Genomic DNA, 27,295 nt, shown 5'->3' with positions numbered 1-27,295 from the left:
CTCGGCAAAGTTGTAACGCCGAGACCCCTCGGGCAGCCGCCCAGGATGAGCCCACCTTCCTTGTGGAGTGGGCATTTACAGATTTTGGCTGTGGCAGGCCTGCCACAGAATGCGCAAGCCGAATTGTATTACAGATCCAGCGAGCAATGGTCTGCTTAGAAGCAGGAGCACCCAGCTTGTTGGGTGCGTACAGGATAAACAGCGAGTCAGATTTTCTGACTCCAGCCGTCCAGTAAACATATATTTTCAGGGCCCTGACAACGTCTAGCAACTTGAAGTCCTCCAAGTCCCTAGTAGCCGCAGGCACCACAATAGGCTGGTTCAGGTGAAACGCTGACACCACCTTAGGGAGAAACTGAGGACAAGTCCTCAATTCCGCCCTGTCCGAATGGAAAATCAGATCAGGGCTTTTACAGGATAAAGCCGCCAATTCTGACACGCGCCTGGCCGAAGCCAGGGCCAACAGCATGACCACTTTCCATGTGAGATATTTTAAATCCACAGATTTAAGCGGTTCAAACCAATGTGATTTGAGGAACCCCAAAACTACATTGAGATCCCAAGGTGCCACTGGAGGCACAAAAGGAGGCTGTATATGCAGCACCCCCTTGACAAACATCTGAACTTCAGGAACTGAAGCCAGTTCTTTCTGGAAGAAAATCGACAGGGCCGAAATCTGAACCTTAATGGATCCCAATTTGAGGCCCATAGACACTCCTGTTTGCAGGAAATGCAGGAATCGACCCAGTTGAAATTCCTCCGTTGGGGCCTTCCTGGCCTCGCACCACGCAACATATTTTCGCCAAATGCGGTGATAATACTTTGCGGTTACATCCTTCCTGGCTTTGATCAGGGTAGGGATGACTTCCTCCGGAATGCCTTTTTCCTTCAGGATCCGGCGTTCAACCGCCATGCCGTCAAACGCAGCCGCGGTAAGTCTTGGAACAGACAGGGTCCTTGCTGGAGCAGGTCCCTTCTTAGAGGTAGAGGCCACGGGTCCTCTGTGAGCATCTCTTGAAGTTCCGGGTACCAAGTCCTTCTTGGCCAATCCGGAGCCACGAGTATAGTTCTTACTCCTTTCCGTCTTATAATTCTCAGTACCTTGGGTATGAGAGGCAGAGGAGGGAACACATACACTGACTGGTACACCCACGGTGTTACCAGAGCGTCCACAGCTATTGCCTGAGGGTCCCTTGACCTGGCGCAATACCTGTCCAGTTTTTTTGTTGAGGCGGGACGCCATCATGTCCACCTTTGGTTTTTCCCAACGGTTTACAATCATGTGGAAGACTTCTGGGTGAAGTCCCCACTCTCCCGGGTGGAGGTCGTGCCTGCTGAGGAAGTCTGCTTCCCAGTTGTCCACTCCCGGAATGAACACTGCTGACAGTGCTATCACATGATTTTCCGCCCAGCGAAGAATCCTTGCAGCTTCTGCCATTGCCCTCCTGCTTCTTGTGCCGCCCTGTCTGTTTACGTGGGCGACTGCCGTGATGTTGTCCGACTGGATCAGCACCGGCTGACCCTGAAGCAGAGGTCTTGCTTGGCTTAGAGCATTGTAAATGGCCCTTAACTCCAGGATATTTATGTGAAGTGATGTCTCCAGGCTTGACCACAAGCCGTGGAAATTTCTTCCCTGTGTGACTGCTCCCCAGCCTCGCAGGCTGGCATCTGTGGTCACCAGGACCCAGTCCTGAATGCCGAATCTGCGGCCCTCTAGAACAGGCATTTTCAACCACGGTCCTCAAGGCACACCAACAGTGCAGGTTTTAGTGATATCCAGGCTGCAGCACAGATGGTTAAATCAAAATAACTGAGCTACTAATTAAGTCACCTGTGCTGGAGCCTGGATATCACTAAAACCTGCACTGTTGGTGTGCCTTGAGGACCGTGGTTGGGAATGCCTGCTCTAGAAGATGAGCACTCTGCAACCACCACAGGAGAGACACCCTTGTCCTTGGTGACAGGGTTATCCGCCGATGCATCTGAAGATGCGATCCGGACCATTTGTCCAGCAGGTCCCACTGGAATGTTCTTGCGTGGAATCTGCCGAATGGGATTGCTTCGTAAGAAGCCACCATTTTTCCCAGGACCCTTGTGCATTGATGCACTGAGACTTGGCCTGGTTTTAGGAGGTTTCTGACTAGCTCGGATAACTCCCTGGCTTTCTCCTCCGGGAGAAACACCTTTTTCTGGACTGTGTCCAGGATCATCCCTAGGAATAGAAGACGTTTCGTCGGGATCAGCTGCGATTTTGGGATATTGAGAATCCAACCGTGCTGCCGCAACACTACTTGAGATAGTGCTACCCCGACTACCAACTGTTCCCTGAATCTTGCCCTTATCAGGAGATCGTCCAAGTAAGGGATAATTAAAACTCCTTTCCTTCGGAGGAGTATCATCATTTCGGCCATTACTTTGGTAAAGACCCGGGGTGCCGTGGACAATCCAAACGGCAGCGTCTGAAACTGATAGTGGCAGTTCTGTACCACAAACCTGAGGTACCCTTGGTGAGAAGGGTAAATTGGGACATGGAGGTAAGCATCCTTGATGTCCAGAGACACCATATAATCCCCTTCTTCCAGGTTCGCTATCACCGCTCTGAGTGACTCCATCTTGAATTTGAACCTCTGTATGTAAGTGTTCAAGGATTTCAGATTTAAAATAGGTCTCACCGAGCCGTCCGGCTTCGGTACCACAAACAGCGTGGAATAATACCCCTTTCCCTGTTGCAGGAGGGGTACCTTGATTATCACCTGCTGAGAATACAGCTTGTGAATTGCTTCCAATACCGCCTCCCTGTCGGAGGGAGACGTCGGTAAAGCAGACTTTAGGAAACGGCGAGGGGGAGACGTCTCGAATTCCAATTTGTACCCCTGAGATACCACCTGAAGGATCCAGGGGTCCACTTGTGAGTGAGCCCACTGCGCGCTGAAATTCTTGAGACGGGCCCCCACCGTGCCCGAGTCCGCTTGTAAAGCCCCAGCGTCATGCTGAGGACTTGGCAGAAGCTGGAGAGGGCTTCTGTTCCTGGGAACTGGCTGTTTGCTGCAGCCTTTTTCCTCTCCCTCTGCCACGGGGCAGAAATGAGGAGCCTTTTGCCCGCTTGCCCTTATGGGGCCGAAAGGACTGCGCCTGATAATACGGCGTCTTCTTATGTTGAGAGGCTACCTGGGGTAAAAATGTGGATTTCCCAGCAGTTGCCGTGGCCACTAGGTCTGATAGACCTACCCCAAATAACTCCTCCCCTTTATAAGGCAATACTTCCATATGCCTTTTGGAATCCGCATCACCTAACCACTGCCGCGTCCATAACCCTCTTCTGGCAGAAATGTACAGCGCACTTACTCTTGATGCCAGTCGGCAAATATCCCTCTGTGCATCACGCATGTATAAAAATGCATCTTTTAAATGCTCTATAGTCAGTAATATATTGTCCCTATCTAGGGTATCAATATTTTCAGTCAGGGAATCCGACCAAGCCACCCCAGCACTGCACATCCAGGCTGAGGCGATTGCTGGTCGCAGTATAACACCCGTGTGAGTGTATATACATTTTAGGATATTCTCCTGCTTTCTGTCAGCAGGTTCCTTTAGGGCGGCCGTATCAGGAGACGGTAGTGCCACCTGTTTAGACAAGCGTGTGAGCGCTTTATCCACCCTAGGGGGTGTTTCCCAACTTGCCCTATCCTCTGGCGGGAAGGGGTATGATGCCAATAACCTTTTAGGAATTATCAGTTTTTTATCGGGGGAAACCCACGCTTCATCACACACTTCATTTAATTCTTCAGATGCAGGAAAAACTACAGGTAGTTTTTTCTCACCAAACATAATACCCTTTTTAGTGGTACTTGTACTATCAGAAATGTGTAAAACATTTTTCATTGCCTCAATCATGTAACGTGTGGCCCTACTGGAAGTCACATTCGTCTCTTCATCGTCGACACTGGAGTCAGTATCCGTGTCGGCGTCTGTATCTGCCATCTGAGGTAACGGGCGTTTTAGAGCCCCTGATGGTCTTTGAGACGCCTGGACAGGCACAAGCTGAGTAGCCGGCTGTCTCATGTCATCAACCGTCTTTTGTAAAGAGCTGACACTGTCACGTAATTCCTTCCATAAGCCCATCCACTCAGGTGTCGACTCCCTAGGGGGTGACATCTCCATTACAGGCAATTGCTCCGCCTCCACATCATTTTCCTCCTCATACATGTCGACATAATCGTACCGACACACAGCACACACACAGGGAATGCTCTGATAGAGGACAGGACCCCACTAGCCCTTTGGGGAGACAGAGGGAGAGTATGCCAGCACACACCAGAGCGCTATATATATATATATATACTGGGATAACACTATACAGAGTGTTTTTCCCCTTATAGCTGCTGTTTATATTATTACTGCGCATAATTAGTGCCCCCCCCCCTCTTGTTTTACCCTTTTCCGTAGTGCAGGACTGCAGGGGAGAGTCAGGGAGACGTCCTTCCAGCGGAGCTGTGAGGGAAAATGGCGCCCGTGTGCTGAGGAGATAGGCTCCGCCCCCTTCTCGGCTGACTTTTCTCCCGCTTTTTTCTGGAATCTGGCAGGGGTTAATATACATCCATATAGCCCTGGGGGTTATATGTGATGTATTTTTGCCAGCCAAGGTGTTTTTATTGCTGCTCAGGGCGCCCCCCCCCCAGCGCCCTGCACCCATCAGTGACCGCAGTGTGAGGTGTGCATGAGGAGCAATGGCGCACAGCTGCAGTGCTGTGCGCTACCTTGTTGAAGACTGATGTCTTCTGCCAACGATTTTCCGGACCTCTTCTTGCTTCTGGCTCTGTAAGGGGGCTGGCGGCGCGGCTCTGGGACCGGACTCCGAGGCTGGGCCTGTGTTCGGTCCCTCTGGAGCTAATGGTGTCCAGTAGCCTAAGAAGCCCAAGCTGGCTGCAAGCAGGCAGGTTCGCTTCTTCTCCCCTTAGTCCCTCGATGCAGTGAGCCTGTTGCCAGCAGGTCTCACTGAAAATAAAACCTAAAACTATCTTTTTTCTAAAGAGCTCAGGAGAGCCCCCTAGATTGCACCCTGCTCGGTCGGGCACAAAAATCTAACTGAGGCTTGGAGGAGGGTCATAGGGGGAGGAGCCAGTGCACACCAGGTAGTCCTAAAGCTTTTCTTTTGTGCCCAGTCTCCTGCGGAGCCGCTATTCCCCATGGTCCTTACGGAGTTCCCAGCATCCACTAGGACGTCAGAGAAAGTACGTTTTTAATCCACAACATTAATTACCAACAACAACCATACATGACAGTGATTGAAATCCACCAATAATGAAAACACAGTTTGCGTACCAGAATTCGTGGGGTGTCAAGCGTGCCCACCCACAAACAGCACGTAATATCAGATACCCTCCCGGGATATTAGAGTGCCGGATTCCTGTAAGGATGGATACCACATATTTCCTCACGAAGCAACTGGTAGGTCTGTCTGGTCACCAACGCATTTCAGCTCATAGAAGAGCCTTTTTCAAGGTGTATGCTATGAGAAGTTGCTTCGTGAGGAAATCGGTGTTATCCATCCCTACAGGAATCCGGCAATCTAATATCCCGGGAGGGTATCTGATATTACATGCAGTTTGTCGGTGGGCACGCTTGACACCCCACGAATTCTGGTACGCAAACTGTATTTTCATTATTGGTGGATTTCAATCACTGTCATGTATGGTTGTTGTTGGTAATTAATGTTGTGGATTAAAAACGTACTTTCACTATTACACTCTTCTCTCTTACTTTTTGGATGAATGTGGACTACAAGGGAATGCCAAAGTCACACTACCAGAGGGAGAGGAGGAGTCTACTTCACGAGTTTGGCGGCAAGACCAACATAAAGATACTATGGGAAGCATCTTGTTGAGACTTATATAGACACTTCGAAGTGTTTGGTTCAAGAACCCTATATCCCAGGGGTGCGCCCAACTGCAGTAGAAGATACAACAGTGTATTTATACGGGTATATTTACCGAGACAGGTATTTATAAAAAGTCTCTCTTAACTTTCATTTTTAAAAAACATATCTAAAGTTCTACTAATCCCAACAAATGCTGAGATTTGTCTGGTCAAGGGATGAGGTGGGAATTTGACGCACGACACTATGCACTTAAGAAAATTAAAAAACAAATGTTATATATATATATATATATATATATACACATATACACACATACATATATATATATATATACATACATATTATATATATATATATATATTCATACATATAATATATATATATATATATATATATATATATATAGCAGCTACAGGAGATGCTGTCAGATTATAGAATACATTATACAAAAATAATTCCTCTAAATGTGCCCTGAACAGCAAACTAAGCAGGCTATTTCTGTGGGACAGTCTCAGTGTCTGGTAGGCACAAAGACAATGGAAGTGATAATTCAGGACCTGGTGTAATTTGTCCCAATGTTGACATTCAGAACTACAGTATGCGGCTTCCCGTCACCAATAACGTTCTCAGTAAATGGAGAACATGCAGTGCCCTGCACACAATTTCACTTTAGTCTTAAGCCGGGTACACACTAGAGCGCTATCGGCCCGATTTGTTGCTTCCGTTCGAATTGGGAATTACATATCGGCCGGATCGTTCAGTGTGTATCTGCAATCTGCTAGTCGTTAGCGATATCTTTTGGCTGCCCGTGCTGCATGACCAATCGGACGGTATTGAGGGATTGTTCTGTCCTTCATTACATCGTTCTGAACTGTACAGCAGATACAATATGTTGGCCACCATATCGTTCGAGTACACATCGCTCTAGTGCGTATCCGGCCTTACACAGGACTAAAAGATGGGTATACACTAGGCAATATGTCGTACAATCCAATGGCTCGAACTGACATACCTGACACGTCATCTAGTGTGTAACCACTACTGCGTGCTCCCACAGGTTGCCCTGTCGGGCATGCAGCACGCCCGATGGGATGACCCGGCAAACAAGGGGATACAGGTGAATACGGCCGTGAACGATATATCGCTAATATATAATTCAGTGTGCATGGCACAGTCGATATATAGTTCTATTGGCAATGCCGTTGGCTGGGTACTCACATCATTAAGTATGTTCCAGCTTGGGAGATCTATGAACTAAGTTTTGGAGAGAGATAAAGTGGACGAAGATAAAGTACCAGCTAATCAGCTCCTGTAATTTTTCAAACACAGAGCCAGATGCATCATCGTTTGGAAAGTAATAAAATGGAGAGTGAAAAAGTACCAGCCAATCAGCTCCTTACTGCCATTTTTCAAACACGGCCTGTGACATGGCAGTTAGGTGCTGATTGGCTGGCACTTTTTCACTCTCCATTTTATCACTTTCCAAGCAATGCTGCATCTAGCCTACAGCCTGTAACATGGCAGTTAGGAGCTGATTGGCTGGTAATTTATCTCCGTCCACTTTAATTTTATGAAAATATAAAACATTTGTGTTATCACCAATGGGGTAATATACAATTGTCAAACTATAAAGTAACTGTCCTAAGGCAGGCTAAGGAAGGGAGAGAGAGCTCCCGTGCAGTATGAATTACACTGGTTAGGATAACTCCTAGGTGTATCGTGGGTAGTGCACTGACCAATACAGTAAATTGAAGAGCAAAACAGAGAGTGGTAGGAAAATCTGCTAAAACTGTACTCTAGATTATACTCTGGATAGATGACGCACATCTAAAGATGGGCATATACTATACAATTATCTATCTGGCTGGTTGTAATGAAAATCTGGTAATGGATAACAGAAAATGACAATCGACCATTTGCTCGCAAACACTGGAAAACGATCAAAAAATATCATTCATACAGATTGGTTAAATATGTGATTTAATCAATTTGTCTGAATGACAGGTTTTGCCCATTTTCCAGCGTTTGGGAGCAGATTATCTGTCAGATAAATGTATAGTGTATGCCCAGTTTTAAAGGCCCATAAATACTAAAAGATTTGAAAGATGTGAAAGATGATAAAATAGGAAGATGAGCAATTTGCCTTGAACTACCCGACAAACGATATTGAGTGTGTGTACAAATTGAGCGATTTTACAAACGATTTGCTCTGCTGGGATTGAGGCGATTGAGCTGCATGCATGGGCGACTGACGACCCGCTTCTAACGAGCGCATGTGCACCCAACGTTCATCGTTCACTGTGTAAACACTAGACGATTTGAACATTAGATTTTTAAAAACAGTCATTATCGCTCAAATCACTGGAAAAAAAATCTTCTAGTGTTTATGGACCTTAAAATGGGCATACACTATACAATTATCTGGCAAATCATCTGCCAGATTGAAATGAAAATCTGGTAATGGATAAGAGCAAATAACAATCGACCATTTGCTCCCAAACACTGGAAAATGGACAAAAACTACTGTTCATACAAATTGGTTGAATCCATAATTTAAACAATTTGTCTGAACGACAGTTTTTGTTAATTTTCCAGTGTTTGGCAACAAATAGTTGAATGTCAATTGATCTCATCCATTACCAGATTTTCATACCAACCAGTCAGATCTGGCAGATTATCTGACAGATCAATTGTATGGTATATGTCCACATTATCTATGGACATAAATCTTTTTCTTTGCCACAACAAAGAATGTCACAATATTTATGCAGGTATACTACCTCATGTATACTCATTAGGTATTTTGCTAACTGCTAGATGTAAACACTTTGAAAATATTTTATATTGAAAACATATGCAGTCTCATAAATTCCATGTTTGAATAGGTTACATTACAAAATATTGAGAAGTGAAAAATTCAGATGATTGTGCATTCTGTTTGGTCACTAACATTCATCTACACCAGAGTTTCCCAGCTCCAGTCCTTGGGAACCCCTAACAGTGCATATTTTCCATATCTCCTAGTTGATGGTATATTCATCACTGTCTACTGACACATTCTTAAAGAGGTATTGCTAATTATATCATTGGCGATACAGAGATCTGTAAAACAGAATTTAAAGCTCGGTACACAATATACAGTTATTGCACCAATTTGCCAATAATCTGTTGACTGACCTGTTTTATTGTATGGCCTGAGTATTTTGGCCAAACACATTAAATGGTCAGCAAAAAAAAAAATAGGATTTTAGTACCTATCGGTAAATCCTTTTCTCCTAGTCCGTAGAGGATGCTGGGGACTCCAAAAGGACCATGGGGTATAGACGGATCCGCAGGAGCTTGGGCACACAATAAAGACTTAAACTGGGTGTGAACTGGCTCCTCCCTCTATGCCCCTCCTCCAGACCTCAGTTAGCAAACTGTGCCCAGGAGAGACGGACATTTCGAGGAAAGAATTTATAATGTAAACACAGTGAGTGTCATACCAGCTCACACCACGAACATACCGCAAGACATGGCCTTCAACAGAATACCAGCCCACGGTATGAAAAACATACAGCCGTATGCTGAGCGAATATGTAACACAACCTGTGTGTCAACCCAACCAATAATAAGAAATCACATGCCATGGCATGAACAACGTCAGCAATAGTCTGACATAGAAGAATCACCACAAAGTGCAAACAAAATCAATAACTGCAGACAGTACGCACTGGGACGGGCGCCCAGCATCCTCTACGGACTAGGAGAAAAGGATTTACCGGTAGGTACTAAAATCCTATTTTCTCTTACGTCCTAGAGGATGCTGGGGACTCCAAAAGGACCATGGGGTCTATACCAAAGCTCCAGAACGGGCGGGAGAGTGCAGACGACTCTGCAGCACCGATTGAGCAATCGACCAGGGCATCAAACTTGAAGAGCTTAACAAAGGTGTTTGAAACCCAAGCAAGTAACCGCTCGGCAAAGTTAACCTGCCGAAACATCTTGGGCATTTGCCCAATAAAAGCCCACCTACCTAGTAGAATGGGTCTCCCCCTACCTCGGTCACGGCAATCCAGCCGTAGAACGAACACGCCGAATCGTATCATAAATCCAATGTGTAACAGACTGCAGAGACGCAGGCGCCCCAAGCACGCTGGGAGCATACTGACAACCAGAGCCTCCGTTATCTCAAACTGAGCCCAATTGTCGACATAAATCTTCAAAGCCCTGACTACATCTAGAGATTTTGAATCAGTCCATGCTGAAGTTACCACAGGCATCAAAATAGGCAGACTTTTGATAAACCCCGTAAACCTTTTCGGCAGAACTACTATCCGAGTTCCCAAATCTTTCCACTTGGAAGATCAAACAGGGACTCTTGTGAGACAAAGCTGCTACTTCCGACAACAGCCTCACCGTTTCCCAAAGGGCAAACGCATGACCACTCTCCAAGAGAGAATATTTAACAGAACCTTTAATAAAGGTTCCCCTCAGTGAGACACAAGAAACGCAACACCACGTCAAGATCCCACTGTGCCAATAGGGGCACAAATGGAGGTGGGACGTGCAATATTCCTTTCACGAAAGTCTGAACTTCCGGAAAGGTGGCCAAATCTAAAGAAAATTTATAAGGCCAAACAGCCCTGTAACTGCCGTTACTTCTTTCTAGCCTGAAGAAGTGTGGAAAAGACCTCACTGGAAATACCCATTCGGACTAGAATATGGCGTTCATCCGCCACGCCGACAAACGCAGCCGCAATATTTCTGAATACACACCCGGAGCTTGTTGTCTTGAAGAACCGTATACCCAGCTCTCCTTGGCTAGACCGGAACAATGAGGATCGCCGGAACCTCCCTTCTTCTTACGTTTATCACCTTCAGCAGAGTGAAAGCGGAGGAGACACATATACCGACTGAAAACACCCAAGGTGTCACAAGGTCGTCCCCTGCTATAGCTTGGGTGATCCTTGACCTTGAATCCTATTCCTGAGTTCTCTCGTTGAGGCGAGACGGCAACATGCCCAATTGAGACACTCCTCAAAGACTTGTCACTTCTGTGAAACTTCTTGATGACGACAGTTTTTCTCCCGGATGGAGAGCGCGTCTGTAGAGGAAATCTATTTCTCCTTCGTTTACGTCTGGAACGAAGACTGCTAATATAACTTTTACCAGTCTTTCCACTCGACGGCAAACAATTTTATCTTCTGCCATTGCCGCTTTGTTCCTTGTTCCGCCCTAGCGACTTACTTACGCCATGCTGTCAAGTCGTCCGACAGAATTAACACGGGCAGATCGCGAAGAATATGTTCGTTGAAAACCACTCTTAATTCAAGAAAGCTTAATGCAGACAAGCTTCGCAGCTTGACCTTTTTCATCTATAAATACTTCCCATGTAAGGACTGCTCACCAGCCTCGGAGACCAGCATACATGGACACCAGGATCTAATCCTGGATCCCGAACCTTCATCCCTCTAGGAGATGAGAACTGAGCAGACACCACAGGAGTGATATCCTGGCCATTAGAACAATAATCCGGTGCCTGCGCCGGTGAGACCCAGACCACATTCCCAACAGGTCCCATGAAAACCACTCTGGCATTCAACCTGCTCACCGAAAAGGCCTCTTAGGCCGCACTCAACTTCTTTGTCAACGTAACATATTGATGAAGTGGCACTACAAATCTGATCCGACTCAGGATCCTCAGACCTCTTTTCCACAGGAAAACACAGAACTTCAATCGTTCAGTATCTACCTTGATACTACCTCCAACATCTGCGCAGTTGGGAACAACAGCCCTTCCGTGTGTTGAAAACAGTCATAGAGAAACAACGATTTGCACCACTTGTTTCTTGACCTCGCCCCACTCAGGCGAATATCTCAGTATAGAATAACAATGGCTCCTACTATTGAAAGAAAACCATCATACTACCATCACTCCCGTGAAATGTCCAAGACAATCCTGGCTATCCCTCCAGGAAATCTGAATGCGTAGAACAACGCATGTAAAACTTTTTTATTTATTTATTTTTATATAACCGGGACAGGAGGACAAGGCCCTGAACCTAACGCACCCCTGGTACGGTGTTGCGTACTACCTCCCCTTCCAGAGGGGAGACGGCAAAATCCTTTAGAAAACCAGTGAGGGGAAACATCCGTACTCCAGAACGTCCCCCTGTGGATTCTATAAGTAATTCACCAGTCCTAGGCTATTCGTGGACTAACTGAAAGTAGTAACTGAGTCCTCACCGGAGCAGGGTCCCTCCATATAGACATTGCGACATGTGATCTATGTGGTAGAAATAGAAACGACATCCTCATCCGCGAACCTAACAAGGCTGCAGAACTCTTACCTTTTCACCTTTCATAGGCTGTACAGAAAGGGAAAAACAAAAAACTGTATTTAACCGATTAAAAAGACTGTATCCCACAAAGGAATGCGTCACTAACTGTTGCCAGGGAATCTAACTCCCAAAGTTAGACTTACCAGGAATATCCACCGAGATTGGCTGAACCGAGGCATACCCCCAAACAGCTGTACACCATCCCAGAGAAAAACTCCAGTAACTCACGGAGTCAGCCACCTCAGTCCCCCGGCCACATACGGCGGCCTGTATACATACGGCGGCCTGTCGCAAATTTATAGAGAGGATCCAACATAAGGAACCACCCTTCTCTCTTTAGGGTAAATCTATTTAACGACCAACCGAACACAAACACTCCCCATGTGTCTGCAATGCAAAAAGCCCACAGCATAGAAAAATAATCATATCACTTGGCTTTCCTGTATACGATCCATTGAGACAGGGCCCCGTGTCGACCAGTCGTTGACTTTCGCAATATTCCATCCGTGGCGGAAAAAGAATAACCCTTCTGACTTCAGGAGAGGGTGTGAGACACAGTCGACCTAGAGCTTTAACGACAGAGTGTCCAGCACATGAGAAGGAATACCAGTACACCAGTATTCATTCAGAAATCATCATATGAATATACATATTGCCATACACATATATCCACATATCCTATATATATATATATATATATATATATATATATATAGATATATATATAGATTTTATATATATATATATATATATATATATATATATATATAGATATATATATATATACACATATAATCGGATTGTCCCGAGCCTTCTGGTCCCCAGTGACATTAATGTGTTCTGAACGTGTATGACCATGTACTGAAAAGCCCCAGTTGTGGATCTACCAGGAAAACATTATAGTCGACAGAAAACCCCAGTATTCGTCGACAGCAGGGATTAGTCACCAGGGAAAATTACCGACTTGTGACCCCAAGGGGTCCGAGGGAAGTAACTTACAACATTCTATATACAGGTATAAGTCATATACAGCATGTCCAGCTACCCCCGGTGACAACAGTTGGTGCCGACAGGGTCAGCCACATACCATTGTGTCTCCCATAAATCTGTACTTCTTATTTGTAGCAGTACCCACGTGCGTCGGCGATGCAGACAGTGAACCCCATATGTGTTTATAACCGAACACTCACGCCTGTCGACACAAGTGTACTAAAATGGGTATATCTGACAGGGAGCACACAAAAACTACACACAAGAATGATAGCATGCCCATTCCTCAGTCAACTAGTGTTATATATGTGTACATAACACTAAAACACTGTGGCCCCCCCCTTGTTCGTGTATTACATACATCTTGGCGGGGACAGAGAAAAAATGGTGCTGACCCTGTTTGTGTGAGGGCTAAGCACCTCCCCCCTCGGCGCGCTATAGCTCCTTATATTATAGATATACAGGTCTGGCGCCGTGTGTAGTGTAAACACACTATATATCATAGGAACTAATGCTGCTTAGAGCGCCCCGCACCCAAACAAACCCTTCAGCTTGTGGGAGCACCGGCGCACAGCACGCCCGCAGGCAGCAAATGGCGGCGGTAACGGCAGCGGCGTCCGGGGATCGTATATACCTTGTTAGTGCCGCCCAGGGCGCTCCCCCCCAGCGCCCTGCACCCATGGAAGCCGGCGGCGCTGGAGACATGGCGCGTAGTGCGCTTTAAGCCACTGGCGGGGTCTGGGATACAGAGTCCCGGACCCTCAACTGCACTACAATACAGCGCTTTAGAAATTAACTTGCTGCAGAGGGCGCTCCCCCCCCAGCGCCCTGCACCCTGAGAGTGCTGTTGGTGTGTGGGAGCATGGAGCGCAGCGCGACCGCTATACCTCCGTTACTGCACCTGTGGAAGCTGGCGGCGGGGGATCAAAGGCGCGTAGCGCACTTTAGCATGCTGGCGGGGGTATGAGATACGGTGCCAAGGCACCACAAAGCTTTTACTGCCAGCCCATTCAAGAAAACAGTAACTTGCTGCCCAGGGCGCTCCCCCCCCCCAGCGCCCTGCACCCTGAGAGTGCTGTTGGTGTGTGGGAGCATGGAGCGCAGCGCGACCGCTATACCTCCGTTACTGAAGTCTTCTGCCGTCACTGAAGTCTTCTGTTCTTCACATACTCACCCGGCTTCTTTCTTCTGTGAGGGGGTTTGACGGCGCAACTCCGGGAACAAGCACCTAGGCGCACCAAGTGATCGAACCCTCTGGAGCTAATGGTGTCCAGTAGCTGAGAAGCAGAGCCTTTGAACTAAGAAGAAGTAGGTCCTGCTTCTCCCCCCTCACTCCCACGCTGCAGGGAGCCTGTAGCCAGCAGGTCTACCTGAAAATAAAAAACCTAACAAAAAGTCTTTCAGAGAAACTCATTAGAGCTCCCCTAGTGTGTGTCCCATCACTCCTGGGCACAAAGTCTAACTGAGGTCTGGAGGAGGGGCATAGAGGCAGGAGCCAGTTCACACCCACTTTAAGTCTTTATAGTGTGCCCAAGCTCCTGCGGATCAGTCTATACACCATGGTCCTTTTGGAGTCCCCAGCATCCTCTAGGACGTAAGAGAAATCCTAGAATTGCGCAGCTTCAATTATTTGATTGGTCCGCCTTCATAATAGATATCGGACAATAAGTCCTGATATCATACAGTGTGTTTGTATTGTCGATAAAGCCCATACAGTATTTCCTATGGTTTATCCTAAATATCTCGTCCTCCTTGTGGGCGGAATATGCAGTGTGATGGAAAATCACAAACCTAGAGGGGACAAAAAATTATTCATGTGTAGCGAAGATATTTGGACATTCCAGTGGCAAAATAAAAAGGCACACTTATCGGTCTAATCAAAAAAGCTTCGGGGGTTCCTGAGTCGGAGTTGGGAAAACACTGAGCTAGACATATGTCAGGCAGTAAGGTGGTGTCACATTGCAATTAATGACTCTAAACCAAAATTATTACCTTATGAGTAATACAGAGAGGAAGTCACACAACTGCATTTATCACATAAGCGTTTTTAAAATTTGTAATACAGGTTGAGTATCCCTTATCCAAAATGCTTGGGAACAGAGGTATTTTGGATATGGGATTTTTCCGTATTTTGGAATAATTGCATACCATAATGAGATATCATGGTGATGGGACCTAAATCTAAGCACAGAATGCATTTATGTTACATATACACCTTATACACACAGCCTGAAGGTCATTTTAGCCAATATTTTTTTATAACTTTGTGCACTAAACAAAGTGTGTGTACATTCACACAATTAATTTATGTTTCATATACACCTTATACACACAGCCTGAAGGTCATTTAATACAATATTTTTAATAACTTTGTTTAATACACAAAGTTTGTGTACATTGAGCCATCAAAAAACAAAGGTTTCACTATCTCACTCAAAAAAGTCTGTATTTTGGAATATTCCGTATTTCGGAATATTTGGATATGGGATACTCAACCTGTAGCACCGTTTTTAACAAGTTTACAAAAAGTACTTCCAACTGAAATCTAAAACATTTGAGAAGACGCTTTCAATACGGGATGTTTTAAGCGCTCATTAAAGCCGAAGTAAATATGCAATAATTAGGAATGAGCGCTATTGAAGTTTTAAAAGGGGCCATGTGCCACTACAGGAGTTCATCGCTTAAGGTGGTATCAAATTAGCCCCGGTAATTTACTATGGCTAATTACCTCCCCGGGGCCATCTAATTAACCCCCAATGCAGGCACTTATCGGGGGGTTTGTTTCACCTGCCTCAGGAAGGCGAAACCAAATCTGTGATACACTTTCCTGTTTTACACGATCGTGACCGCAAAACAAAGAGGTCTGCAATGTTTTCACTGATCTATGTTTTTGACCAAAAAAAGCAAAATTTTTCCGAGCTGAAAAAAACTGAGCTAATTTAAAAGCCCGGCAAATTTTTTTCTTCTTTTTTAAATCACGACCCACACACGGTAAAAAAATTCAGGGTCTAATTGGATACCCCTTTAATTATTTTGGGACAGCTTTGGGACAATTCCTTTTATAGCTTACAACAGCAGCAATTGTGAGGAGTATAACTAAAAGGAAGCTGAAATTCCCACCATCACAGCCTTATACCTATGATTCTGTAAAGCTTTTTTTTTTTAAATGTATGTATGTTTATGAATGTGATTAAGTGACCTTCGATATAAAGCCAACTTGCATGTAAATGTTTTCAGGGTGAAGATGCTTTTAAATAATGCATTGGAACCAAAAAAACTGCTAATATTTAATAAAGATATGCAGAGATGTAATCAATGTAAATGTACGCCCCTATGTGCTTCTATGACTTCAGGTACATTTAATTCAGGAAGAAAGTGTGCTCATATTCTGCTACAGGAGTGATTAGACTAGAAGTAAGGAGGAGCAGAGAAGAGTCTGATCAGATAGGAGACACTGGACATTAGAAACAGGAAAGGCACACCACCACACAGAGTCCACAGAAGCTGCAAGGTCAGGATAAGGAGTTGCTGTAAGGATTTCAGGTGTAGACATTGGAAAAATACTCTTCAGAAAAACACAGCCTGGTTCCGTGTTTGATAAACTATCACATCCATGAAAATAAAAGCTTTTGGGACAAAACAAATTTGCATAAAAACTATAAATGGTTGTTCCGGTAACCAGGGAGACTACACGAGTTGGGGGGAGGGGTGAATATAACATAAAATGATGAAAGGTCAGTGCTTTACTGAGGAGTACTGCTGTGCAACTTTTCTCCCCAGCAATCATAAGAAAAACCAAACACTCAATTAGTTGATAACATACTTGTTTTGGGGCATCTGCGGAGGTGGTGTGAACTTCAGTACCTCGGAGTCCATTAGACTCATATACCACTGTGGGAACAAGGGGTCTTGTTAAACAGAGGAGCATTGAAGCTTTAGTTAGTGTGTGTACATTATTGAGACCATTACAGTTTAACCACATAAAAAAAAAAAAAAAAGGAAGGGAAAAAAACCTAAATTAAAAAAAAGGACCAGTTACTTGCCTGTGGCCAGCACATACCAATTTACTGTAACACTTTCGTTGAGAGTGTGTGTTAATGGCAGCCTAAGGCCACTGCCCTTTTTAATTCAGACTTCAGTGCTGAAGAAAGCAATCACTGACAACATTAATTATCAGTATGTGTGTGTAAAGGGACCCTCCACTTGCATTACTTACCATTTGGCCTCTGTCATATCACATCAGACTGGCTTATGTATGCATCATTCACACTTCTGCACAGAAGCCCAATAGTCTAGAGCTGTCACAAAACGCTACCTAGCTCGCACAATGTAATAGTCGCAAAGACCAAATTGGTGTAGCTTTAAACAGATATTAAATAGCTGTATTAATTATGTCTCATTTGTCACTGTCCAGCCTAGGGGGCATTTTCCCATAAAACAAGATGGCATAAGGTGATTATGATGTTCATGTAAAACAGGGGTTAATGACATGCAGAAATGAATAGTTTGATATTGGTGCGCTTGTGGCAAAATGAATCACTTGCATGTTTATTCATAATCATTGTGGTCTTTTGTTAACCTTTCCCATGGAAGAGAGATTTTTCTCCCAAATCCCTATCGGGAACTTACAGCCTGTACATCTCAAATTATAGCATTAACTGTTTAGTAGTTGCAATAAATTAAACCACACTTAACCAAGATCAAGACCCCTTTGATATCATCATTTTAAGGCATTTATCCAATAAAAGTCCTTCAGAGATTTTAGATTTTTTTCCTAGTATTAAACAGAAATTTTGAAAGCAGACAATGCAAGTATATATATGTATATATAGAGAGAGAGAACCAGAGCGGCAAACTGTGATTGAGGAGGTTAGTCTTTTAAATAACAGTTGTCGCAAATTGAAAGTGCCGCTGTAATGAAAGGACGTTGTACCTGTATGAGACCTCATATGGGTGCGTAAGTGGCTCGGCTGGGTGAAACATTTCCCACACTCGATGCATACACAGTCTCCTTGGCGTGCCTGTGTCCTAAGCATTCCTTTGGTTGATAGGGAGAGGAGGGAAGGGGGGGGGCGAGAGAGAAAAAGGAGAGAAGTTGAGAAGAAAACATTATGCTAGAAGAAAACATCATTAGTATGTCTAATGTGTCATTATGTGAGGCTACCTTCAGGCCCTAGATGACAACTGTCAGCCTTCATCTGGGCTGGGGATGACAGGCCAGGCACACATAGGATTGTGAGAATGCATAAATTACATTGAATTAAAAACCGCTCCCCATGATGTGCCCGCACCAGGACTGGCATGTCAGGTGTGCGCTTTTCATAGCAGCTGGATCCACTTTTCAGCCATCACCCAGCTTTGTCAAACAGTGTATCAAGCAAATCAAAGTGACTCCAGCGTGCCAGAGACTAGTCACATGGATAATAGAAAATGAGTAGAACCAGAGACTGCCTGTCCCTCTTGGGCTGATTTACCTTAGAGACAAATGCAGAGTGAGTGGAGCCATCACAGAGTGATCAAGCCTTTAGCCCTTACCTATCTGCCTGCTGGTGCTGCTTTGACCCTAGACCTCGGAGGCAATCACTAAAGACATATGAGAATGAGAGTGTCTTTCTGCACATTCTGAAACAGTGGGCACATAAGAGCCCTCTTTTCTGCCTTTAGTAAACATGTTTTCTGAGCCATTAGCATTTGTGGAAAACTACTCAGACCTTCCTTTATTTAAAAGGTCAGTTTACAACATCTGACTTAAAGGGCTAGCTGTTGTCTTTGCTACTGATCAAGAAAGACATGCCTGACTTTTAGTTTTGTATGTTTGGTTTTGAATATCATTTGCTTCTTTCATCTAAAATATCCTAGAAACAAACACAATCTATGCTTCAAGCTGGCGTCAATACATTGCAAAGATGTTATACATACAGAAACCATATGGTAAAACTCCAAATTATTAATTTGCCTTAATTGTGTGCTCATACTGACTGCATATTACTGTAAGTGTCATTAACACATGTGCACTTGAAAAATATATTTTAATATTTGATTTAAAAAAAATGCTTGGTGGCGTAGCATGATATATACCACCCTCATTACCTACACAGCTCCAGGAGCCTATAATCTGCAGTTTGTGATTTGTCTCTCTTTAGAATTGATGTAATGGTGAGAGACCAAAAGTTTTTGTTTCAGACAATGTGCAGTCACAAAAAGCGAGCAATACCACATGGCTCACACAATAGAATGTATAACAATGTGCAAAGGTAGATTAGTATTACCCAAATACTACATAACTCTAAACATCAAGTCTTTAGTTCTATCATGAAGATGCTGTATTAGAAGACATACTATAACACATCACGCTTCTCTCCCATAACAGCTCTTTGCAGACAATAGAACTCTGTAAACATGTGAGCTCCTCAAAACCATCTACTAGCACACCATCCATTTTACCTTAAAGGCAAATGAGTAACTATACTACACCTGTTGCTTACACACATACACGTAGGCTGCCATTTATGGACATAACCAACCTGCCTGAGAACGATCTTCTCCATAAAGGTGTCTCTCTCCACTGTCTATAAAGGTACACACCATCACCATCAAGACATCAAGGCCCATACACACTGGGCGATTTTGAGCTGAAAGCAGCTCACTTTTGGTGTGTTGAGTTGCTTTCAGTTCAAAGCCGCCCAGTGTGTATGCACAAGCGATGAGCGCTTATGCGCACTCCCGCTTCATCGCTGGCGGCCACCGCTGATCTACTGGTATTACCAGTAGATGAACGGCGGGGTGAGCGGCTTTCCATAGCATCCTGCTATGGAAAGCCGCTCACCCCCGCTGACATCGCTGGCCAGTGGGGAAATCAGCCCAGCGATCATCGCTATGCATACATGCTGGGCAAGTGTGTATGCACCTTTAGGCACTGAATGCTCAGAAGAGACTGGAAGATATAGTACCCAGTCACTACACTGCAAAATACATCATTGTTTTTTTTTCCAGTTAAAAAGGATATAAACACCTTAAAAAAAAAGATAAACCAAACTGACATATGCAACCTTTGAGAAAATGCAACTGTAGTTTGATACATGAACATCTGAAAACAAAGGCTTTCCAAAACTAGTTCCACTTGGTGTCAGTATTCTAACTCCTACACCAAAAATCTCAGTTAAAGCATCAACAACCTACACTAGCAACGAAAGACGTAATCTCCACTGGCGTTTACTTGTGGAACAGATGAGTCTTCATCAGTGAAGACAGAGAATGGGGTAATGGAACTGTAAACTGTTGTATGCTAAGACTGACAGCAGTGGGTGCTCTAAGCTGCAGAAGTTACCACATTTGAAGAAAATATTTACAAAGCCAAAATGTTTATGGCTGGAAATATTCTGAGAATATACATCTGAATGAAAATGCACAGCTGTTTAAATTACACAAATGTAAAGTCTTAGTATAAATTTAAAGTATAAGTATAATATAGATTTTTGAATGCTTTTATTGTCATGGGACTGCTCTTTCAACTGCTTGTTGTTATAAGGAGAGAGAATTGACTGCATAGGAGAGGAAAGAGTTAAACATCTGGTGAGGGGTGGACCTAGCTGTGAGGAAAGTACAGCCTTTTTTGAAGGGGAGGGTTTGATATATATAGGGAAGGTGAGGCCATTTTAGCTCTCTCTTGTGGTGATTTGCCTTGAGTGGGTGAGTGCTGCAGTGCAGGATTTTTCCCACATTATTTGTGAGTGTGTGTTTGCCAAATACACTTAGTCCCTTCTACCTGCTTCTAGTGGTGATTTGCCTTGTGGGTGAGTGCTGCATTGCAGAAATTGTTTCTTGCCACATTAATTGTGCAGGTTTATTACACAGCCACTGTGCCCCCCTTTTTGCCTTGATATATCAGAAGTAAGTAGTACCAGAAGCAGCAGCAAGTGTTTGGACATCTGGACTAATAGGACAGTGATTAGATCACAGAAAGGTGAGCAGCATGAAACACATGCTCACTCAGACACACAGACTTGGGCTAGGCAGTGCAGATACTATTTTATTTATTAGATCTGTATTGCTGGGCTGTGTTGTACTTTTACCTTTCATTTTACAGCATCAGTTTCAGGGAGTGAAAATCCAGTGAAGTGAGTGAGACAGTGAGAAGCCTAATGCAGCTGCTGGCTCTATTCTGTCTGTGTCTGACTCCTCCTTCCTGATCAACTAATCTTTGCCAAAGCTGTGAACTGAATAAACTATTTCACTTTGAAGATTAGTTGATTTTGAACTAATCTTTCATGAACTACCCATCACTAGCCAGTTTCTACGTCTCCCCTGCTGCCTCCCTTACAGCCGGCGGGGAGGTCATCCCAGGATAGGGCGCGGCAGCACTGAGCCCCACAGAGGTGCCTTCCCTGCAGACAGAGAGAGCTCCGGCCTGCGGGGGGAGGGCACGCGCAGGGGGGCCGGTGGCAGGCACAGCAGCGATAGTGAGGGCCAGTAGGCACAGGATAGGATAGATGATTGGCGGGGGGCCACGCCAATTGTGGTCAAGGGGGCCAGCGGATCACCAGCAGGCCAGGCGGGGTATTGGCCGTTGGGTCCCTTATCGGCGCCTGCCGGCCGACGTGCCAGGAGAGGTGCGCCGGCATCTGCGTGGGGCTCCCGCTGGTGCCGGCCGCGACTTTTGGGGAAGTCAGGAGACTTCCAGAGAGTTGGCGTCGGCTCTGTCGACGGTGGTGGCGGCATTGGGCCCATTGGCCGCAGCCGCATCCCCGGGCACGCACGCAGAAGCGAGGGCGTCCGGTACGCAGCCGGGGTCAGCGGCTCAGCGAATAGCGTGCGCTTTCCGTCTCCTGGGGGCGGAGCTTTTGGGACACTGTCCAGTACGGACGGAGCGCGGACGCGAGGTGGGGATGTCTTTGCCCCGGAGTGCTAGGCAGGCCCCGGGAGTGGTTTCCGGGTCCCGTACTTTGTCTTCTTTTTCAGGTGATCGCGGAGAGGTTGAGGTGGACGTGAGCGATGGGAGTATTTCGAAGTTTCCACACTGGAGGACTCCCAGTCCAAACAGTCGACAGCATCAGGGGAGCTCGGGGAAGAGGAGATGGCAGAGTTCGAGGAGGAAGACGTCGGTTTGGCCACGAAGGAGGATTCCATGTCGGGGCAGTCGGCGGCATCAGGTGAGGTGGTGCAGTCGGTATCGGGTTCCTCCACGAGCTCTAGTCCTCGTAGTTCTTCCTCTTCCTCCTCTTCATCGTCTCTGTTGTCGCAGGCGTCCGAAGTCAGTAGCACGACAAGGGCGAGGAAGCGGGCGACGAAATTCGCCAAGAGGGCAGCGGGCCAGCAGAAGAGGCGTAAGAGACGCAAGCGGCTTAGCGAGGAAACTCGTAGGGCCAAGAAGTGCCGCGATTTGCCCGGTGTCGTGCGCTGCGACTATACTGCTGTAATGCGAGGGCTGCGAGATAGTTGCCGCAGGAAGATTCGCAGGGGGGACTTCGTGGATGTGTTCGTCTTGACGAAGGACGCGAAGAAGGAGTATAAGGCGGCGGTCGCAAAGTAGGGCATCGGGGCTGAGGCATTCCGTACCTTCGATAATTGGCTGGCCGGGTTTTGGGTCTTCGCGGCGTGTTACCTGGAGGACAGGCCGAACGAGCACGTTAACATAATTCGGTACCTGCATCTCGTGCATGCCATGCAGCGCACGTCTTCGGGTTCGGAATGGCGTAAGTACGACCAGGAATTCAAGGAAAAGCAGGACGGTTTGCAGGTCATGGATTTTGGGTTCAAGGACGTTGAGGTCTGGCTCAAGGTCACGCGGGCTTCGCAACAGGCTGAGGAGCCCCGGAAGCTGGGGGCGGACGGCGGGTTGGCCAAGCCGGGTTGATCAGCCGTCCGCGCAGGGGGGCGAGCCGCCACAAAAATGTTTCGCGTTTAACAATGCGGCGTGTTCCTTCGGCAAACAGTGTCGTTTTCGACACTCATGCCTGCAGCGTGGCGGATCCCACCCAGCCTCCTCCTGCTTCAAAGGCAGTCGGCAGGGTGCCCGGGGTAAGCCAACTTACCCCCAGGCCAGCCGCGGGCGGGAGCGCTCCGCAGAGCACCAACACCAATTAAGTTGGAAACTATGGGCCGGTGGTTTGACTGGTATCCGAATAGGGAGGATGCACAATTTTTGGTTTCCGGTTTTCAGTTTGGGTTTCGCTTGCCTGTTGCGAGCGAGGTGTCCGTGCGGGCCAAGCGGAACCTCCAGTCTGCCCGAGCCTTGCCGTTAGTACTGAGGGAGAAAGTGGATAAAGAGGTCGGGTTGGGCAGGATGGAGGGACCGTTCCTATCACCCCCGGTGGATGACTTGGTCATCTCTCCAGTGGGGGTGGTTCCCAAGAAGACTCCAGGCGCTTTCCGGCTCATTCAGCATCTTTCTTGACCGTCGGTCAACGACGCAATACCGCCGGCTCATTGCTCGGTGGTGTATCAGTCGTTTGACGAAGCGTTGGAGATGGTCCGCGGTTACGGGACTGGGGCCCTCATGAATAAGATCGATGTTGAGTCCGTTTTTCGGTTACTGCCATTACATCCGGACTCGTTCCGTTTTATGGGTTTCCGGATCGGAGTATTTCATCGACAAATGTTTGCCGATGGGATGTTCCGTTTCATGCTCATTTTTCGAGCGTTTTACCACGTTTCTACATTGGTGCGTGGAGTCTTCGTCAGGGGGTCACGGGGTAGCACATTACCTCGATGACTTCCTGTGCGCGGGTCCGGCAAATTCACCACGGTGCGGCAACTTGCTTTTCAGCATCCGAGCGCTGTTTTTCCACTTTGGCGTTCCGGTAGCCGAGGATAGAACAGAGGGCCCGTCCTCCTGTTTGTCCTGTTTGGGGATTGAGATTGACACGGTGGCAGGATCGTGTCGGCTGCCTCGGGACAAGGTGGTGAAGCTCCGCGATGCTATTTGCCGGTTTGAGGGGTCGCGTAAGGTCACACTGCGGCAGGCGCAGTCCTTGCTGGGCATGTTGAACTTTGCTTGTCGGGTAATCCCGATGGGCAGGGTTTTCTGCCGGAAGCTAAAAAGGGCGACTGCGGGGTGTGTCAGACCACACCATTTCGTGCGTTTGTCCTCAGAGATCAAGAGGGATTTGGCCGTATGGGCCTCGTTCCTAGAGGACTTCAATGGGATGTGTATATGGCAGGCCCCAATGGTGGACAGCGCTCGGTTGCAGCTGTTCACCTATGCAGTGGGTGCCTCTGGATTCGGTTGCTATCTGGAGGAATCTTGGTGCGCGGCCTCGTGGCCGGCGGAATGGCATCGCGAAGGTTTAACTAAGGACCTTTTGCTGCTGGAGCTTTTCCCCATTATGGTAGCACTGGAGGTATGGGGCGATCGGCTGGCTCATTGCAGCATCTTGTTTAGATGTGACAATCTGGGCGTGGTGCATGCGATAAATAACCAGAGGGCGAAGTCGCTGGTCGTTCTGCGGGTGCTGGAGCAGTTGCTGTTGACATGCCTTCGTCGGAACGTGTGGTTCCGCGCGCAGCACGTGCCGGGGCTAGAGAACGGAATTGCTGACGCGCTATCACGAGGGCAGTGGGAAAGATTTTGTTCGTTGGCACCCGAGGCCGACGAGCATGGTTTTCATTGTCCCGGTTATGTTTGGCAGGTGATCGGGCCGGACTGGAGGGTCTAGCGTTGCGGTCAGTCGCGCCAACCACGCTTAAGGCTTACAGGCAAGCTTGGAGCGAATGGGAGGAGTTTGTGCAAGGATGAAATTCGCAAGTTAAGAGCGGGCATCGGATTATGCTTTCTTTTATTTGGCAGCTGATTGTTTCAGGTAGGTACAGAGCGGTGGTAATAAAGGGCGTCACCGACGTGACTAAGAGTGGGATTCTGCTGACGACAATGAAAGGATGGGCGCGAGCCGCGCCGACGCCGCCTGACAGGAGGCGGCCCATTGATGCGGCCTTGTTGCCGGCTGTTATTAGAGCGGTAGGAGGTGTCGCATCGTCCAGGTTTGAGTCGCTGTTGTTCAGTTTGGCGTTCTCAATGGCTTACCACGGAGCCTTTAGGGTTTCGGAATTGGTGGCGCCTTCTAAGCGAGCAGATTCGCGCATGCTGGTCGAGGACGTGGTGGTGGGTGAGAGGTCCTTGCTTTGCGGATGGCGTCGCTCTAAGACGGACCAAGTGGGGAGAGGTCGTTGGGTCACCTTGGTTCCGGCACTGGATGGGAGCATTTGCCCAGTAAGTGTGGCAGGGTAGTATGCGGCAGTACGGCCCGGCGGTCGGGGGTCATGGCTGCTGCATGATGACGAGCTGCCGGTGACGAAGTATCAATTTCATTGGATGCTGGGTCGCTGTCTTGCGAGCTCGGGCCTTCCACCCGCTGCGTTCGGGACGCATTCCTTCCGCATAGGGGCTGCGGCGTCGGCGGGATTTTCCATGGACGAGGTCCAGGCGGTGGGGCGATGGAAGTCGTCAAGTTACAGACGATATATTCGCTCCGTTGCATGAAATGTTGGCTCGCGCGTAGTTTGTTGTTTAATTACAGTTGTTCAGTCATGTTGTACAGTTCAGTACGTTATGGTGTTGTGCGTGTGTTTGTCTTCCCCCCTTTTAGCCTACTCAGGGATTAGCTACTCGCCGTTGCGGGCATGAGCCGGCAGCGGGGGTCTGGAGTTATTTTGCGATTTTTTGCCTGACTTGACGGACTGAATTTTAATCCACAATTCGGCTAATCTGTTCTAATCAGAGTCCCTCAGCAGGTCTTTACGCTTTCACCTCCGGCTGAGTTATTACATGTTTTACCCCTTTTTTACCCTCCCCCCCCCCCCCCTTTTTTGTTTATTTCTTAATTTTGTTTTCATCTTTCCCATTTGTGTGTTCATGTTCTGCTTCAAATTGGCTGGAAGCTCGTGCAGATCGGCTAGGCCGGGACTGCTGCAATATACGGAAACAAAATTTTTCTTTTTGGCAGATCCTTCAGGTTAATGCAGTAAATTAAACAATGGTATAGATGATTAGTAACCACTTTTACCCCCTTTTCCTCCTCTTCAGGTTGGTTGGAAGATGACTTGCCTATTTGGGTGGTTGGCCACTCTTATGTGTATTGGGCCGCCCAGTTTTGGCCTCGGAGGGGGCACAGATGTTTCCTAGGGCTCGAGGAGTTTGTTGGCTTGGTTGGCAAGGGATGATGTGGACGGAGTTGAGAAGTAGACTAGTGAGTCAGGCCAGCAAGCATGGAGCCCTAGGGTGTTGGTTGTCCATTTAGGTGGCAACGACCTGGGGATGAGGACTTCTTTGGAGATGCGGTGGGCCATGATACAGGATCTGGCAAGTTTGGCCGCAGCATGGACCAATTGTGTATTGGTATTCTCCCTGATGGTGCCAAGGTTGAGTTGGCAAGGTGTGGCGGACGGTCGCGAAATTGAGGAGGCCAGGCAGAAGGTGAATGGGGCGGTGGCGAAGTGGGTGTTGTCCCACGGAGGCCAAGTGGTTCGCCACCCTAGGATTCGGTTCAGAGACAGTCACCTTTTTCGGCCTGATGGTATGCATCTATCCAGTGAGGGGCTGATGCTTTTCCTGGAGGATCTGTTCCTAGTGTTGCAGGAGTTAGGGTGAGGTTATGGTGGCGGTGCGAAGACTCTGGGAAGGAGTCTTTCGCTGTTGGCGGAAAAGAACGGCAGTTTGTATTTGTATGGTAAGCTGTAGTGTTTTACAGTTTGGTGTGGTTTAGGTGCACTCACCTCCATCGACTTATTGGCCGCTTGACCACCCGTCCGGGAAGGCAGCGGCAGGGCACCCAGGAGCGGTGGGTAGTCACTGTGGGGGTTGAGTTGTCACCTATTACCGGTTTGTGATAGTTGTAGTAAAATTAGGATGGTCTCGAATTTTTAGTATTTTAAGGTTAATTTAGGTTAATAGAGCAGTTCGTTTTGCTGCCACCATATGCCGGCTGGATCGGCATCTTAATAAAATTTTCTATTACGGGTTTGCTACTGGTTAGGGTCAAATAAATAGCTAGCAATTTTTCTGCCAAAATTCAAGTCTCCGTGTCTTTATTTCTGGTTTTGAAGGTAATGAATGCTTTACTTTAAAAGAAGGGGGTCCACCAAATATCACTAGGATGTTTATCACTACAAT

The 27,295-nt window shown here is 46.9% G+C and overlaps 1 protein-coding gene across 2 annotated transcripts in view; it reads right to left on the bottom strand.

Moving 5' to 3' along the window:
* ZNF516 (zinc finger protein 516) overlaps positions 1-27,295 on the bottom strand; it is a 189,373-nt gene that overhangs the window by 8,946 nt on the left and 153,132 nt on the right. For both annotated transcript variants that reach the window (XM_063923343.1, XM_063923342.1), the window contains exons 6-7: positions 18,125-18,229; positions 17,015-17,082 (exon numbers count right to left, since the gene is read on the bottom strand). In XM_063923343.1, coding sequence (XP_063779413.1) covers positions 17,015-17,082; positions 18,125-18,229 — 173 coding nt within the window. The remainder of the gene's footprint in view (positions 1-17,014; positions 17,083-18,124; positions 18,230-27,295) is intronic.

Source organism: Pseudophryne corroboree, chromosome 5, assembly GCF_028390025.1.
Source record: "Pseudophryne corroboree isolate aPseCor3 chromosome 5, aPseCor3.hap2, whole genome shotgun sequence".
Taxonomy (NCBI): Eukaryota; Metazoa; Chordata; class Amphibia; order Anura; family Myobatrachidae; genus Pseudophryne; species Pseudophryne corroboree.
This window is presented reverse-complemented; position numbering and strand designations above follow the sequence as displayed.